The 19439-nt window shown below is 40.8% G+C and overlaps 1 protein-coding gene across 1 annotated transcript in view; it reads right to left on the bottom strand.

Moving 5' to 3' along the window:
* The window catches only part of tle2b (TLE family member 2, transcriptional corepressor b), a 78846-nt gene that overhangs the window by 52130 nt on the left and 7277 nt on the right, over positions 1-19439 (bottom strand). The window contains exons 2-3 of the mRNA XM_020607047.1: positions 16121-16218; positions 13945-14008 (exon numbers count right to left, since the gene is read on the bottom strand). Coding sequence (XP_020462703.1) covers positions 13945-14008; positions 16121-16218 — 162 coding nt within the window. The remainder of the gene's footprint in view (positions 1-13944; positions 14009-16120; positions 16219-19439) is intronic.

Consider the following 19439-nt stretch of genomic DNA (forward strand, 5'->3'; position numbering starts at 1 on the left):
GTGTATAACTGTAGCCTTAGCCATAATATGTTCTTATGTTTAATATCACGACATGTTACTAGACGTCTGTGAGAATGTTTTTAGCTACACACCACTTAACCAACAGACACACACACATTGATTTACTTGATGTTTTGACAACTGCTATGACCAGCTGCATAGCTGGCACATCAGGTGGCGTCACGGTTTGACGTTTCTGTGTAGTATGGGGCTAGCCCAACCGAGGGGATATAATGTATAGGCCTGGTGGGTTCAGGGTCTTTCATCTTTCATCTGCCTGCGAGCAGTTTGGAGGTGCAAGATACCTGAGCGTGTAATGTTAATTTTTTACCTGTGTTCATGGAATAAATCAGCACTGTTTTGTAGTTACTTGGACTGTCTCGTCTCTCAGAGTCCGTATGGTAAAAAGTACCGGGTACAACAGTTTCATGCATTGTTTCACCCCAATTCTTCATTTTTGAGTTTCAGTTTGGAAAACTTAACAACAGAAGAAAAGAAACAGAATCAGGTCATTTTTAGGTATTTGACCAAACATGTTCCCACCACCAATGATCCACATTAAATGCCGGTTCTGTCAACGTCATTTTTAGTTTGGCGTTTCTTCTTTCAGTTCCTGCCATTCAAGTACACTGAGCTGCCAAATTTGTAGCTATCCCTAGCCACCTGTTATCTTATATAAAATAATTCCAATGAGTTAAAGTGAAATGTGCATATTTTTATTTGGTACCAGATTTGTACCATATCACCAGATACTGTACCTCGAGTTATGTTATCAAAACTGGCTTCAGGGGGAAAAGACTCAGTTTGGTGAATCCTTACCACACCCTACCTGTTGAGGACCTCGAGTGGCTATGTGAAGTATTGCTATATTACTTTACACCAGGTACAATGCTAAGAACTTACCAGCTACATGTCTGAACTGAAGTGGTCAAACTTCCGGTAAGGGCACTGTCAAGATGACAACAGGGCTACAGGCTAACACACAATATTTTCTCTGGTTTACTGCTTTGCTCTTGCTAATGCTGTTCCCTCTCTTCATTCACTCTATAGCTCACTTGACCATCGCCGCTCTGTCTTGCTCTCTCTCTCATAGTGGATTTAGGGCAGGCACTGAAATTTTGGCACAGATAAAATAAAAAATAAAAAAAGAAGAACGTACTGTCACTTGTACACTTGTAGCTTGTACAAAGTTTATTTTGACCCGCTACAAAGAAGAAATGGTTTAGTAGTGTGAGGTAAAGCAGAATGGTGGAAAATAGGTGTGGCATGGGAATCAAAGAACTGCTCATCTCTCATGCAGAAGAAGAAATTACAAGATACGCAGTGTTTCTTTCTGCCTGTCTCATGTGAATGTTGCGGCTGTACCCGGCAAAGTCCTGCTACATTTGAACAAAGCCCTGCTGGGAATTTCTCGCACAGCCAGTTTAAGTGTCAAAAAAGCAGGTGCTACATCGCTAGATTTAGCCTGCAAATTCACGCTACTGTGTGTAAAAGGGGCTTTATTTTGGAGGACGTCTTCTTATTTATACAGTCTCTAGTGTAGCAGTCTCTGTCTATCCATCTGCCCTTTGATGTGTGCTGTTCCTCTGTTGTCACTCTCTTGTCCTGTCTCTCCTTTGTCACCTTCTTCCTCCTCTGCATTCTCGCTCGCTCTCAACACCTTTCCTGTATTTCTTGCCCATTATCCTTTCTTTCACTTTTGTTACCTTCTCTCCTTCTCTCCCCTTCCAATTACTATTTTCTCTTTTATCTCCCCCTGCTTTTATCTATCTGCTGTATCATCTGTCCTTTACAGTCAGTGTCTTCTCTACTTTCTCATTTTAGTCATTTCTATCAATCATCTTTCTTCTTTATGTTCTCTCTCTATCTCCATTTTCTACATGGCTCACTCACTTTTTGTACTTGGTCTCTCTCAGCCTTCTACATTTTCCCCTTTTTCTCCCCGTCAAGCTTACCTCTGCTGTGTATTTTGCACCTTTCTTTCTGTTTCCCTCATGGATAGCCTGATTAAAAAAAAAGGTTTTCATGCACACAAAAACATACACAATCCTGGAAACTCACATACTTCACATGAGTATGCACACACCTGAAAACACACACATACATTAAAGCACAGACTCACAAACATACTTGAGCTAGCTTTTTGTATTTCCATGGCTGCCTCTCCTCCAGCCCTCTCAACATGAAAGACATTACATCTCTTTGTTCTCCTTCTTTCCCTCCATCTCTCATCAGCATCTCTCTTCGCCTCTCCATCACTACGCCTCTCCTCGGCCCTCCCCATCTTTTTAACTCAATTCCTGTCTGTCTCTCTTTAATAATTCTCCCTCCATCTCTCCCATCAGCCTCTTCACCTCTCTGTCATTACTCTCCATGTCTCTTTTTCACTTGCTTCTCTTTCATTCCCGCCTCTCTAGCATCCTCTTTTCATTTAGTATCTCACTTTTTTCCCACTACACTAACAGCTGTCTGCTACAAACAGGACCCTTGGATTTCAATATATCCTTGCAAGTAACAGTGCAGCAGCCAGCCTCAGCAACAGCGCTCCACTCTGGGCTAAGATGAAGCGGATGACTGTATATACTGTACTATATAACCACCCTGACATTATGGACGGGAATGTAATAAAGTTGAGAATACTGTTCTGTAAAGCCAGAGGGAAAGCAAATAAGCTTTTTTAAAGGACAATAAAACTTAAGGAGCCTTGATGCTGCCACTGTGGATTTTTTGTGAGTCAGTGGACATCAATGTATTCCAGTCATTAAGAAGGACATTTGTCTTCAGCTGTGCATTTTTTTGTTTAAAAAAAACAAACAAAAAAAAACTGAAAAACAAAGCTACAATCGACGGTACACTGAATTCTAAAGATATTACATACATATGTTTTACACCACATTATGTTCAGGCGGCAGTGTTAGAATGTACCTATATGGTTGAACCTACTGTGTAGTTGTAAATGTAGAGTCAGTGGGCAACAATAAGTGAAGACTAGTGTCTAAACAAGATAATGACAATCTGGTTGAATACTGAACATGGATCAGGCTAAAATATTTCTGTTTGAATGTGACTGGTGCCCGAGATTGTGGCATTTGAACACGCCCTGGACCCAAAAGCTTAAAGCATATAATATCCGAACCCGACCAGAGCCCAACACGATTTTTCCCCTTTATCATTAAGTGAAGCAGATATTTTGAGTGCTCCAGCCATCTAGCCTAATGTTTGACCTATGTGTCCAAACCTGACACAGACCTGAATATAATTTCTAAATTTCTGTTTTAACCCAGCCCAAAACTTTGGGTGCCACCAGGCCCTGTTGGGCTCGGTTCAGGTATCCACAATCTAGTTGAATATAATGATTTGTTTTCACAAATAGAATTATTGAAAAACACTGTACCCTAATAATAACAACTTACTAAGCCCATACTTCTTATAGCTACATTGCAGTGCTGCTTGTGAATGCTACAGTATGTGATAGCTACAAGTTACTCTACAGATAAATACATATAAAGAGTTTATAACATATATATTCTTCATTCATTTGTCAGAACTTAAATGTGAGTCACTGGCCTGAAGCAGACAAAACATTGATTGTCAGAATGAACACAGCATTACAGTTTTAGGATTTGAAACACTAACAAATGACAAGAAGCAAAAAATAAATAAATAACAATCTGCCTAAACAATCTGGTCAGCTCCTCAGAAAGTTGCAACATCACTCAATTACAGTGTTAACAAAGTTGCTCCAGCTAAAACTTTGCCCTTAAGTTTATAATCCATTCAGTTCAGACCAGTTAGAGTTTTCTTTGAAGAGGCAGAATGGAGAAGATGATTAAAGTATAGTAACAGTTGTCCTGTGGGTGTAGGCAAGACAACAGTGACTATTGTGTTATTTGTGCAGTCTGTACAGCGCTCTAGTGACAATGCACTATGGGAGCCTAGTCTGGACCGTAGTGTAGCAATAACTGTGCTTTGCATTTTATGAATGTGTTAGCGTGGTTAACAGTTATAGTCCATAGACCTAAATACAGAGAAAATAGAATAGGTCACACCGTGACATTGTACTGTGTGTGTCATCGAGCACTAACAGGTGTCTAAAGCAGTCTGCACTACAGTGAGCTATAGTAACAGCTACAGTATGACTGTGGTCCAGATTGCAGCATACTAGTAATTGTACTCTGCAGTTAAAACGGCTGTGCCACACTGTTTTGCCTATTGTACTTAGTCTTAAATAGGTTCCTCCTATTTAATGCATGCTGTTCTGCCCTATATAATCCTTTGTTGTGTCTGTTGCGTTCTCATTCAGTGCCCTGTGCAAGATCTCTTTGGGTCGTGTGTACTGTATGGGTTTTATTTTGTGTTATGCATTTTATGTACAGTTCCCAAGATGCCTGTGGTGGATGCATATGTGTCCGTTATGCATTAAGCCTGGAAATGGTGCACCAAGCCAATTGGCTGATGTCATTTACCAAGAATACCAGCGAGTAAGAGAACAGTCTATGTGTATGTATGTACAGTATTTGAGGTTGACTACATTTTCTCAACTGAAATAGGAAGTCACTGTCAACTAAAATGATTCTTAATAAGGTGACCAAACAGACTGTTTTCACATGTGAACATGCATCCACATGAACAGTGAGTACTACAAGTTTAAACTGTACCAGACAATTGATATCACTAAACCTTTATTTACCCTATGAGGGAAAATGTAAGTGCAACAAGTAAGAGCTTGGGAAATGGACTAATGGGTAATAGCTACTTTTGTATAGCTCGTGTTGTTTTTTTGTACACTAGAGCAAATCAGTAAAGTTTCTATCTATCTGAATCAGTGATACATAAAGATTTCCGTCCCATCCTTAACATAAAAATGACCAGGGTGCTCGATCAAACATGAAGCCGACATATTCAGGGGCTGTCCGATTAATGCAAAGGAGTGCATGTCTGAAAGGGGCTAAAATGTCAACAACCGGCCAGTTAATGTGCACACAGGTCTCAGCCAAAATTCAGTTTGTTTACTTTATTATTATTCATTATATTGAACTGGATTGAAGTGTTTAATTAGACTAAATTCCTCTTATCTGAATTCTGCTCTTTTTCCACAACAAAGTCACTTACAAAAAGTCTGTGCAACTTTCCACATTTTATTTTTAATACCGAGGAGCATTTTTGCATACATGTTGCATAACACTGTTTATTGCAAAACCTAAAGGCGTTGTGTACTTTTTAAAGTCCGCATCTCACTTATCGCCATTATCACCACAACATTTATTTGTGGCGTTATGTCAGTTCGGCAGGTGGGTTGCTTTAGATAAATGAGGTTGTAGTGTAATTCTTGTTTATCTGATCGCATCATGGCGCTCCACTCTTCTGAACAGACCCCTTTATCTAACATGTATCTGCTTTAATAGCACACACACACACACACACACACTGTGTTATCATCAGGGTAAGGCAGACAAAAAGCCTTCTCTATCACTCTTCTTCCTTCACTCATGTTTCCCCTCCTCTTTTTCACTCTTCTATTCTTCAGGGAGTGTTTGCTCTTTCATTCCTCCCTCCCTCCCTTCACCCTCATGGTGTTGAGAGAGTGTCAGAAGACTCTCTCTATCTCCTCTATGCATTCTGCAAAGACCACTGGAAGACTTTAAAAAGCTTTAGGAAGTGGGCCTAATCCAAGGTGATTTATCTAAATGGGACATAGATGTGTGTGCGCAACTCTACACTCATGCATGTGTGGCTTTATAGCACACTCGTATTTATATGCCTATTATCTGCTTACATATGTATGTGCACACCTTGTGTTTACTTGTGCATTAGCGGGGATGTATGTAAAAATCTTAACCAAAGCAGTGTTCGTTGGTGTCTCTCGGGTGAGCTTGTCTTAATCATCTGCCCGCCCACACACACACACAAACACACCATCGATCTTAAACATGTATTAGCACGCTGTGATAACCTAAATCAGAGGTTAGTTTAACAGACTCTGACTTATCCATTGTGTCCTGTCAGTGGGTGACAACTAAATCAGTCACAGCAGACATTCAGCCTCACTGTGGCTTCTCCTTCAGCCAGTTTCATCAGAGAGCCAGAACAAATGGACAGCAATGACCTTGAATTTGAGGTGTGTACAATAGGTACCATGAGGGAGACTCTGACCATCTTTGTGAATACCCCTGTCCTGTTTGTTTCTCCTGTTCCAGACAGTTCAGACAGGTTTAAGACTCTTAAAACAGACTCAATCCTTCACTCCATTTGGCCCCACTTAAATCCTCTGGCCAGCTCCCACTTTCAGATGGCAGAGTGACATTTAGCTTAGCGAGGACCCCTCTTCCTTCAGTTTCATCTCTCCTGCTCGTGGCTTTTCCCTTTATTTCCTGTTTCTCATTTTCTCTATCATATACAAAAAAATGCAACCTGTTGGTTTTTCTCCCTTTCTTGTCTCCTTCGTTGTTAGTGTTCTTGTTCCGTTTTACATTTTCTGCTCTTTCTGCCAATGCCCTCATGTCCTCTCTCTCTTGCTAATATTTTTCTTTCATATCTATCTTACTCATACTCTTTTTTCTTTCTATCGGTGACTCCCATCTTTCTCTTCACTTCCCTTTTTACTTCGGTTCTCCCTCTTCATTTTTTCCTCTCCCTCCCTTTCTCTAATCTGCCTGTCCCTCTTCCTCCTTTCTCAAGAAGTCTGTGACTGTAATGTTGCTGAAGGGAACGCAGTGTGTCAGCCTGAATCAGACAGATGAGCTGGGAGTGGAGTAAGAGGCTGAGAATGCCACATTAATCCACACACACACACACAGTTCATCTCTGCCTGAGGGGCTGTGCTGAATGGACGAAACACACATATACATGTACACACACATGCTCGCAAACAACAACTGACCGCACGGCAGGCATGAGACAAAACACGAGTCTATGACTCCGTGCCAGTGCACATTTCTAGATGCCGTGTACACACAAAATAAACGCTGACAGCATCTTTAAGAGATAAATTCTTATAAAATAAGTACAAACCAAACAAAAATATTTAAAAATCAGTAAATATAGTTTTAGACAATTCACATTTTGTCTGCTAAAAACTTAAGAATGGTGAGTGAGACTTCAGATAATTATTTGCTTCTACACAACTTCTCAAATTGTTTGTCATAATTATTTGTTGTGTGCTTGCTAGTTTATAAACTGCACATTTTGATTTTGGTCAAACATTGATCGGTTAAATTTTTCCCTTGTTTGAGCAATAGTTCAGATTTCAAATAGAAAGTGATGTTCCTATTATAAACCATCTACCACCACCTTGAACAGGAGGAAAATCTTGTCAAAAAAAAAAAACAAAATCCAATTTAATACGCGTTTCATCCAGCCATTATTTTGTATCACAAAATTTGATGCAACAATACTTTGTCTCTTGCCAGCAGCATTAACACAAGAACCCTGCAGTGCCTCTGTACCTCACTTAAACACACACAAACACACATGCCAAGGCAGCGATGGAGAGGCCACCTAATGTGATTCCCAACTGTGAGCTGTCACCCTCAACAGACATGTATTTTTAAAACTTACTCCTTGTAAGAGTTTTGTGCTGTGTTGGACAGAAAGAGTGAGAGAAGGGCTGCAGAGCAGTCACGACACTAGTACAAAAGGGTTCAGAAGACATTAACTGCTAAAAAAAACAGAAAAAAAACACAGGAATGATTGAACTACAGCACTGCAAAAGCTTTAGTCAGACAGTAAGACTTAAAAAGTCCACTACATCAAGGCAGTGGGAAAAGCAAGAAGAGAAAAGAGAGACTGACACAAAAGTCAGTGTGGATTAAACTGGTGACTTTGGGGGTTTCATATTGCAAGCCTACTAATTTATCTCCCGTTCTTTCACCTTCCAGCGGGAGTTTTGCTTGTGTACCTGCTCTTTGCAAAACACAACCCTGGATCGGCAGGACAGAACCCAGCTTTCCAGGTGGGAGTGTTTCTTGTGCTTTGTGTAAGCACGTGACCGACACATCTACGCCCCTTGATTAGCCAGGTTGCAAATGCAACCTTATTTAAAAATACACAGTGGAATTCCAGGAGAGCAGTGAAATCTGAAATCCACGAATGATAAATACAACAGTCAGAGAAAAGCAAGACGCCCACATACACTCGCAATGTGTGTGACTTTGTGTGTGTGTGTGTGTTTGTAGCTACCAGTAAAGTTACACATTGCCAATATCTCCCTACGCATACAAAGAAATGAGTCAGTCTAGAAGAGCGGCCAACATAAAACATATACTCCATCCAAAAAGCTAAAGACTGGGTCTGCCAAACATACAAATACACTATATCCAAGCCTGGCTCTGTCGTTTCACTGCAGCAACACTCCACAGACAGGTGCTGTGTGAGAGGGTTATAGCATCATCTCTCAAAGCGTGAAATATGCAAAACGGACTCATTGCCAGCTATAGAATTAAAGCAGTAAATGTGAGGAAAAACTAACTTCCTGACTTTGAAAAGTTTCATGCCATAAGGAGATTTCTAGCAGCAAAGGAAAACTAACACCTTCTGTTAAAATACGGTGGTTGGTAAAAAAGTACAGCTCTTCAGCAAATGCAGTATCACTGCAGTTGTCATCTTGTACTTCAGCCTCTTTCTTTTTGTTCTGTTAGTGTCTCAGACTGCAATATTTCAGTGGAGTCTGGATATTTTCAGACCATTATCACTCTATTTCAGTACTATCACCTCTGATTAATGTTGAACATAAAGACAACAAAGATGAAAAATGTGACATGTAAAAACTGAATTTCTCAAACATACAGAAATTAAACAGAATAAAGAAATAAAAGTTTGAATCAAAAAGGTCAAACTGATATTTTTAAAACAAAGCAGTGCGGTGGTTACCATAAAAATACGTTTTCACATGACATTTCCTGGACCACCTGTAAAAAAATATGTTAAAAAAACACCAAAATTTAAACTGATCAAACAATGCTATAGTTAAAGTTTGGTTAGGATTAGGTAAAAATGTGGAAAGACTGATGAAAGACTGTTATTTAGGTTTAGATAACTGGTTTAGATTAGGAATTAATCATGGTCATGGTTAAAGAGAAAACTGTTGACTGTCAGTAGCCAAGGGAAAACAAACAGCGACTTCCCAGGTCAAAACCCAACATTTTGTTAACCCCTCAGACATCCAGTCCTCCTACTGTACCTCTGTAGACCACGACCATATGATCCTTTACTCTCTGCTAGAGAAAAGAATTGCGTTTGCCTAATTGTTATCTTTTTGTGCTTAAGTTCACAAAGAATTCCATGTATACAGTATATAACCCTGTATAACTGTCTCCCTACTTCTCAACACCTCACCCTAGTATTTAAAGAGCTTTAAAAGTGATGAATAGTAAAGGCAGGAGCAGTGCAGCATGGTGAGCAGAGCCCCAGCTTGTGGAAACAGGCCTCAGTATGGATGACAGGCCTAACGAGCTAAATATAGCCTTCTGGGTTATCTCCTCTGTGGGCGCAGCGAGTCCGTTGTTGCTTCACATTATTTACGTGTCTGTGCGTGCACCCTCTCTCTCCCTCTCTTTAATTTCACGCCCCCCACACAAACACATCACTATCTCTTTCTCTTGCAGTCTGTGCTGCATACTCTTTTTTTGTCTCTCTCTGCATTTCATCTCTTCACAGCATCTTTTTTTCACCCTCTCTCTCCTCCTAAACTGCAATTCTATCTCCTGATATTTCTTTTTTCTATCTCATCCATTTACAGCATTTTTCTCTCTTTCCCGCTGTATTTCTCTCCTGCCTCTATCACACTCTCCTTCTCCTCTTTTATTCTCTTTATCTCTGCCTGCCTTTGTATCCCTCCCTCAGTAGCTCCTGTTTTTTTCTGTCTGACACTCACTGAGCCTTTTTTCTCTCAAGCTATCTTTCCCTTTGAGCCTCTCTTTCATTGCCCTCCCTCGCATTTTCTCTCCTCTCCTTTCCTCTCATTTCTGAGCCATGCCTATGAAGTAGCATAGCACTGTGTTAGCCATCCTCCACACGACAGTGAGCCTCATTTCAAGTAATATAGCCTGGAGTGCTAACCGTCTGCCATGCTAACCTACTGTATGTGGGAATGTCATCTACAGCTGCAGCTCCTAGACCTCATGCCACAGGGAACTGTTAAAGCTGAGCTTGAACATATAGAGGAGGATAGTCCTGCACCATTTCTCCTGCTCTTTAGTTTACCAGGGGCCCACTGGTTACAAAGGCCATGGCATTTAATATGCACAAAGTTTGATCAAACGCCATCGATTGCCCCCGTCTATGGAAAGAGAGAACTGTATCTGTGCTGGCACACTACAACTACTATTGCTGTATTATTGAGGAACTACACTGGAGAAGGTAGATGTCTATGCTCCACAGAGTAATTCTGTGAAACCACAGCTAAAATGGAGAATGCCTGAGATTAGGGAAGTGGGTGTTTCTGAGAAGTCTGTGCTTTGCAGAGCTCTTTCTTTGTGCATTGTGCCATATTTATGAGCACATGCATCTAGGTATTTTTTCCCACTCTTGAGTTTCAGGATATTTTTATGAAATGAGGTCAGTTTGACAAGTCCTTCCATTTCTTTAAAAAGAACCAGCTGAGGGCTTAGGTTCAATGTAGTATCCTCAACAAAACCTCTAGAAGGCTTTGGCTGTGCAGTTTAATGGATCTGCTATTGTGCAGTATGTTACTTATTTAAAGTTGTATAATGTTAACACAAGTGCCACAAGAAAGTATAGTAATAAAAAGCACCCCATGTGGGGTTGAGGATGTCACAAATCATGAAGACATAATGACATTTTATTATAACTCAAGTGTAACTATACAGAATTAAGGCTGCCCCCCTAGTCGTGAGGACTAGTTGAAAGACCTGTCTGTCAACTAAAGACTCCTCCAGTCCAACCTTTGCTTTTATTTTAGTTTTTGTCAGCCAGGTTGCACTACAATAGAAGGCAGCCCCATCATGGTAGTTTGTCATCTTCTTCGCCTCATTTTGGTGTGCCTAGCAGCAATTTTCTCAGTACTTCCCCCTGTGGTCAGGGGGAATACCTACTTCAGCGGTGCCACTGTCCGAAACATAGATGTACATTAAGGTCAGATCTATTTAGGAAATTGCAGAACAAGGAGAAAAGGACAACAAAACCCACTAGGACAAGCCACATAAAGGTGAGATTTGTACTTTGTGTGTTTTCAAACATCGTGGTCTACTTGTACAACAGAAGTATTTAATGGTCGTGACCATGTGACTGGTTTTGTATAGCTTAATGTTGTGAGAGACCGGTTTGTTTACCCATCTCCATTAAGGTGCAATGCACAGCCATTTATAGACTGTTTCTGTGACATGCATCCATCCAACCGGGACCAGGAAGCTACCAAAAATGAGTGGGGAAAATATTTCAATGAGGAATTATAAATAACAGGAATAGTTCGCAGTGCAAGCTGGTATGCATCAAACGCACAGTAACAACATGCACTGTGGTTAACTGACGAGCAAACCTTTAAATTTGTTGGTAAACTAGGCTATAACCATGTCTGAGAAGAAAAAATTGCCTATAAAAGCATTGTTTCAACAGAAATACAAGTGAGCTGCCCATCTCATTATTCCAACAAATCCATATGGCAGCCTGACATTATATATCAGCTATTTAAATAGGTTGCAATTTAACTACTGCATCATATGCAGCTGTCTTTTATTGATTTTTAAATGCTCAGAATTATGTTCCTGTGTATATCTGTTTATCTACGTACACACACACACACAAAGGAAAAAGAACAAACAGTCGAACAGTCGCACTGAAGAGCCAACTGACAATCGACTGACAAAATCCTTATACAGAATAATGATTAAAGTTAATTAATAAAGTGAGACTGTGTAACCTTTGCTAAGTGGCCACTAGTCAAAAGTGAAAGAAAACTGCATATTCAATTTTCTTTCATTTCTCAAGACTGTCTTGAGTCAGTTGCTTTAAAAGACATCATTATTAGGCAACCAGACAAACACGTCTTCTGATGAGCTACACTGCTTTTACTTCTTGCTTTACTTTTGGTGATAAAACCACTGAAATATTTATTTGTGACACACTAATGTGTAGTATAAAAGTAGCACAAGCAGGTAAGAGTCAAAGTCAACATACTGACTCAGAACTATCACACCAATATCTACCTAAGGTTTGATTTGATTTTGATTTGATTTATTCTTTCAAACATGTAACAACAGTCAATATGTCAACACACATAATTTCACACATATCCACAAATGCATTATCAATTTGCTTATACCTAGTACATGCTTGAACGGAGTAGGAAGAAGTTAGACTTATCTAGTCCTACCCCATAACGTCATCTTACCATCATTGGTTTGCAAGCAGTACAGTATCTCTACATAGATAATTTTGTTCTACACCACGCTAGTGATATACTAAAGATATACTAAAAGGTTTGTAAGCTAACATTAGCTACTGGAAAACCAGACCAAATAAGGTTGCATCAGAAAACCCCTGGAGAAAGAAAGTTTTCTTTCTTCTTTTAAACTTACTGCAGTCTCACTTTAACAAGTTTAAGTCATAAGAGTAACTACTACAGTGTTAGACAGTGTTATCTCTCAGAAAGACCTTTTGTAAAGGTCACTTCTTTAGTATTATCTGACAGTGTGTACCCTATTCGGAGAAGTGTTTATGGGATATTGTGACTTTGGTTTTGAGTTTATTTGGCACTTATTCAGTTATCAGTTAGTGCATAAATTAGAATTAGCTGAGGCTTGATGAAGAAAGATCTTTAAAGCAAGGTCCTCAAAAGGACAGATGAACAAAGTGTGTGTAAGTGTAGATGAATAAATGTGTATATGCAGTATCTCCTGAGTGTCTGTGTGTGTTTTTATCTGTTTATCTCCTGTCTGTCTCTGTGTTTCTATATCCATTTGTCTGTCTGCCAGTATCACTGCCTGCCTGCCTGCGTGCGTTTCTCTCACGCTCAGTCTATTAGTCAGTCTATATGCCTGTCTGATTCTTTCTCTCTCCCTCTCCCCATCTCTCCATCTGTGTGTCTATCTAGCTTACGGCCCTGATCCTGCCTGCTCTCCCAGGTTTATGAAATGCGAGCAGCTTAGCAGATGGTGCATATCGTATTCTGCTCAGCTCTGTGTAGGTTTTGTACCACAGACGAAGGCTTACGATACATGTGAGCCTTTAGTCGCACAGACAAACCGGCACAGAGGGATCTCAGGTTGTTAGCGCACGAGAGAAGGAGGAAGAGAAGGCAGAGACACCAGCTGAAGAAGATAGAGGGTCTGAGGGGGGAAAACTATGGGGAGCGATATACAAAATGGAAAAATATAAATCTGAGAGACGTATTGTGTGAAAAAATCAAGATAAACAGCGCACAAGAGAAAAAACGTATAATGTGCACCTGCTTTCCACAATCACACTGGAAATTTGAAACTGTGTTCCACTATTACAGAGATTCATGGTTATGCACCACTGCAAATCATGTTTATTAAAGTAAATAATAAACAGATATTACGGTGATTACAAACCTGTGTGTTGTGAAGTTACTGGAGGTTTCAATATAAATATGGATGAAATGTGTCAACTTTATACAAGCATGAAAAATTTTAAATGTTTAGCTTTAGCTTGCTTTTATTATTATATTAACAGCTCATTAATGTAAATTAAAAGAGAAAATAAACCACAGAACAGAGAAGTGAAGGAAAGAGTAAGAAATCTGGGGAGAAAGAATTAGAGTAACACAGGTAGAGAGACAAACTGAGCTTTTATTCCTGAATGGCAAACACTGAACAGCGACAATTCAGCTAATCAAAACCACAGATACAACCCCCTTGATTGTAATTCCTACATAAAAACCCATCAGACTCTTTTCAGAGTTTCTGGGTGGCCCAGACAGAGTAACAAATCACTGTACAGCTCTGGTAAAGGTTTGATTGGACTCACCATGATGTAGTGCCGCTGCATCTCAGTCTTCTCACTGGCCAGCTTCTCACACTCCAGCTTCAGGCTACACAAGGACAAAAGAGGACACATACACACAGATTAAACATTTGCATCCAGTGAAATGAATTCTAATTTCCACAGGAATTTGCAGAGGTCAAACACAGTTTAAAGCCATATAAGGACACCAAAAACTAATTTCTTGTTATAAAGAAAAAAACTGCTGAAAAGTGACACAAAAAACATCACCTTCATGGCAGCACCAGTCAGCAGGGTGTGTCTTATTCACCACTGCAATCCATCACAACTATTCTACATGCGTGAAGGGTGGCTGGTTATATATGTCTCACATGCATCAGAACATTTACAGTTCTGCTACAAAGTCCAATGTGTCCTTACACAGTACAAGCTCTTCACTGTGGGTGCATTATTAACATGCATCTGTTCTGGACTGTGGGGAAGAGTTTCTGAGCTTAGCAGCCACTTTAACAGGCAGTATTCAGAAAAGGTAAACGCCAAGTCAGGTGGCTTAATATTATGAAAAGTTATAGTACCATGCTGGTAGATGGCTACAACAGCATGGCTGTACTCAACACTAATGACATAATCACTCATGATGCACATCAATGAAAAGATATTCATTGCTGTTTGCTGTGTGCGTGTGACTCACTAAGATCCATCAGTCCAATGACTAGAATACAGATGTGTTGCTGTATCACAACAGGCTCTTGAGCAAGAGGCTGGATATTATAACCTTTGATGGTTTATCTCTTAGCCAAGGTCACTTCTGGTCAGCCATATGATAACATGACCATCAGTGACCTCCAGCTGTAGAAAACAAAAAGGCCCAGAAAAATATACATCAATTAGTACAAGATATTTGAGGTACACAGATAAAAATTAATGTAGGTAAAAGCTATGATTCCTTAATGATTTCCGTATTTACTGTAAATGTATGTCTATTACAAAGAGGTTAATGTACATTCTAGATTTAGGCCAAGATGAAGAGTTAGAGAAGTGTGCAAAGCCCTGAGACAGTGGAGACAGAATTATGCATGGCAGTTGTGATATTCTGTACATTCAGTGTAGTAATAAAGATTAAAGGACACCTCTTGTATGCAGTTATATTATATTATATTTATTGGCTCATATATTCAAGATTTCTGAAGCCCTATTCTACTAAATGGAATGGTTATGTGTTGGTACTATACACTGATCAGGCATAACATTATGACCACCTGCCTAATACTGTTTACACAGGAGTGAGTCAATGTGGCAGTCGGTTGGCACCCGTGTCACTCTGCAGCTCACTGTACGTAATCTGTGAATCCATTTGCTTCCACAGTTCTACTGTCAGGAAGAACACAGATGTGTCTACAATTCAGTGACAAACTTATGTAAAAGGAGTGAAAACTGTGGTTGTGAGGACGAGTTAGAGAATCTTTTAGACAAATTCAACATCCTCACCGCTCTAGGTGTGATATCACCACTACAGCCCCTGACTCTCTCTCTTCATAAAGACCAAGGGACAGTATTTCTCATTTTCAACCATTTTAACAAAGAGTCAAATAAATGTTAATCTTTTGAAAAGTACAAATGGTAGTTAAAAATTTTATCTACAGTAGGTTGATCTCATCATCAGTGAGCTGTGGGCGTCCATGACCCTGTCTCCAGTTCACCATTTGTCCTTCCTTAGACACTGTTGGTAGGTACTAACCACTGCAGACCAACAACACCCACCAAGACCTGCAGTGTGGGAGATGATCTGACCCAGTCATCTCACCATCACAGTTTGGCCCTTGTCAAAGTCACTCACATCCTTACACATGTCAGTTTTTCCTGCTTCCAACATCAACTTTGAGGACTGAATGTTCACTTGCTGCCTAATATACCCCCCAACACACACTGACAGGTGACACTGCAACAGATAGTCAGTGTTATTCACTTCACCTGCCAGTGGTCATAATGTTATGGCTGATCAGTGTACCTAATACATTAAGTGTATGTACAAAGAATATATGGTGTAAATAATGTGGAAGAGTATGTTTCTTCATAAGAGCTATAGCACATTCTTCATTATTGGGGGGAAAAAATCAATTATATGTACATATATATGCATGTGTGTGTCTATGTCGCATGGGCAATGTAGTATTGTTAATAATAATAATAATAATAATACCTGTGATACTGAGCCTGGAGGAACTGGAATTCCTCCTTGATACGATCCAGAGTTTCCAGGACTGTGAACTTGAAAGACTGGCCGGGCTGCAAGGGGACCTGCATGGGAAAAGTAAGAGAGGAGGGGGAGAGAAAGAAAGCATGAAAAATGACTTACATGTGTTTATATGTGTTTGTTCAAAAGAAGATTGGATTATACGCATTGTTTCTCTGTCATATGTGTGTAGATGCATGTGCACCCACGTGCACTATACATTTAAGTGTGTGCATCAGAGAGCAAGACAAGGTGAGAAAAAAGCCAAGATGAAAGTGAGAGGGAAGGTCACTTCCTCTTCCCACACATCATAAAGCTGTGTCCTCTCTCTGTTCTCCTCCTCCTCTAATGACTCTGCCTTCTTCCCTCCACTGCCTTCATCCTTTCTTTCTCTCCTCTGCCTCTCCTTCTCTTCCACATTAGCATCTCCTCCACTCTGCCAGCTTGCTAATGTATTCCAGCCTACAAAGAGCTGAGAAGGGATGAAACGTCAAATGAATAACTTATAGGGAATCACAGCACTGTCTCTCACCTGCTAAAAGCTAAAAAAGGCCCAACAAAACAAGCACCTCCCAGGGGTCCCACCACCACCACCACCAGCCCTCCATGTCTGACTAAAGCACTTTCAACAGCCATCCTCCTCCTCCTTCTCACTAATCTTCATCAAGTTTGAGAAACAAGGTCACTGCGGATGATGTTTATATTTGGGAATGAGGCCGGAGCATGCAGAAGTGGCTGTGATTCTTGGAGATTCTCAGAGGAGTTTGTATGCAAGAAGATAGCTTTTTCTCTATATACTCACACTGGCCAAGTTTCTCTGCATTGTGCGTCCCCACTGTTAGCCTGGGAAGGATGCAGACTGCCAGGTGTCTCTGGCTTTTCCTTTCAGCTACCTCTCATCATTGGTCAGTGAGCAGCCTCACCATGAAAGCTGAGCTTCACACTATCCTGCCTAGATCCTGCTTCCCTTGAGCAGCGCTCTGACGCCAAGTTTGTAGCGCAGAGACAAGGAAAAGCTCTTGATACGCACAAGGATAAAAATTTCTCAAATAATGGGGGAAAGGTTTTAGTTAGAATGGATGTACTCAACTTTTCTGATGTCACAATAGATTTTTAATCCTGCACCTAAAGTAAAAAAAATAGAGTATTTTATTCTTAATCCATTCAATTGCCCATTTGTTCACATCCCCCATATCCACTATCTAATCATCCATCCAAACTGAGTGACACAGCACAGCCGCTATAGAATAGCTGGGTAGCTATTGTCCTGCAGCTATCGCTAAAAGACTGGCGGTTTCAGTGGCGAGGCTTCATTAGTCTAGACAAGCACAATTCAATTAGATTTCAATTAGTCCAGTGGTGGAGGTCAGAGACGCAGTGGGTTCCCCAGTAATTAATCCACGATGTCGAGCTGAGCTGAGCTAAACTGAGCTGAGGCAGGCATAGCAGGGACATCTAGATGGCTGGATGGGCACAATGCACACAAACCCTCTGGGCATGTGTGTGTGTGTGTGCGATGGTGGGAGGGAGGGGTGGAGGGGGGTGCGTGGGATAGATAGGGGGTCTCTGCCAACAGATCCCTAATGACCTTGATTCACACGACACACACTCAGTGGGGGAGGAAAGGATGGCAGTGAGGAGGGGTGGGAGGGATAGACAGCGATCTGGCACATTACACTCACATACAAAAATACACAACTAAAACAAAAGCACAAACAAATGCACACTACTGCATATGCAGATTCACACTTTAAGGGATAAGGCCGGTCATTTTCTATTAATTTCATTAAATTCATTTCTATTAATAGTACAGTCCCCATACAGAGAATAAAAGCAACAATGACTTGCCTCTGCTCATAGTTAATGGCAGTTAGTCTCCAACCTGGATTAGCTGATTCGTCTGTGACATAAAGAGCTGAAGTGAAACTGGAACTTCCAGGTTGCATTCTGGAAGAACCCAGCTGATACTGGCCAAACGGCTGGAGAATTGAACTGACGTCCCAAGCTGAGACATGGCTGTAACTCTTACAAAAGGTAAGTAGGGAAGTAGGGGTAGAAGGATGGAGAGATGGACTGACAAAAAAAGGCTGAAGAGAGATACCACAGATACTCATCTGACAGACAGGGCAATGGACGGACTGAAGGAGGGAAGGAGTGACAGACTAGCCTGGCATTCTTGCAGAGGAATGAAAGAACAAGCAGAGAGACAGGTGATGAAAGAGCACCGTGGCTGCTGACTGAGAGAGGGCCAGCCATTCATCCACCTGACACCAAGGAGATGGGAAGAAGATGGAGAGTGGGGAGGGGGGGGAGCCATGCTATCCTTTGCTGTAGTCAACACAGCCAAGCCGCTCTATGCTGTTCACCGTCCATCGGTCTGTTGTAATACCACTCCGCCATCTGCTACCAAGAACACACAGACACACACTCACAGAAAGTGCTACTGGGGGGGTTACATCAGCAGCACTAAGTCATATAACAAAGCCACAGATAAGGATTATACAAGAGATCTGTGTGAGACAACCGCTGGCGTTAACATGGCATTCTCTGTGGCGTGCTGATGAGAGAGACTTGAATCCCTTTCAACTGTTGGACAAAAACTCCCAAATATCTTTCTTTTGATTTGCCAGTTGTACCTTTCTGAAAGAGTCCCACAGAACCTGGAGCAATGAAACATTTTATGAGCAAAAAGGAAATGAAAAATATATTTTTAAAAGAATGAGTTGTATGGTCCTGCAGCAAAAAGAGAAATATTTTCAGTCTGTGCTGAGCCCTGCCTGACAGGATGGAGACTAGAATAAAGCTGGTATCAGATGAGTTCATGCTTATTAGCAGTAATAGGAAACTTGGCGTCTTACTCAAGGACACTTCAGCAGGTAAGAGAAAACGGAGCTATCTTATGTACATCCTTCTGCAATGTTTACAAAGATGGAGGCATCAGCAAGTTGTGCCGTACGCACACTAGAGCAAACATTTGTTGTTGGAGTGCATGTGTATGTTTTGGTCCCTCCTGTATTGTGACAGATGGCAGCTCAGACTGTCAGGGGTCCAATAGCGCGTCACGAAGGGCCAGAAAACAGCCTACCGCCTCCAGTGTTTTCATGTGTGTTTATGTCTGTGTGTGCATGTGTGTGAGCCCCTGAACAGTCAGTTTGCTCCAGTTAATCTAGAGGTGGAGATGAAGGAGGGAGGGAAGGGTCATTGTGCATGGGCGCGCATACACACACACATATATTATATATACACGTCTATGTGTGTGTGTGTATATACACATATACATATATAT

Source organism: Monopterus albus, unplaced genomic scaffold (genome assembly GCF_001952655.1).
Source record: "Monopterus albus unplaced genomic scaffold, M_albus_1.0 scaffold83.1, whole genome shotgun sequence".
NCBI lineage: Eukaryota > Metazoa > Chordata > Actinopteri > Synbranchiformes > Synbranchidae > Monopterus > Monopterus albus.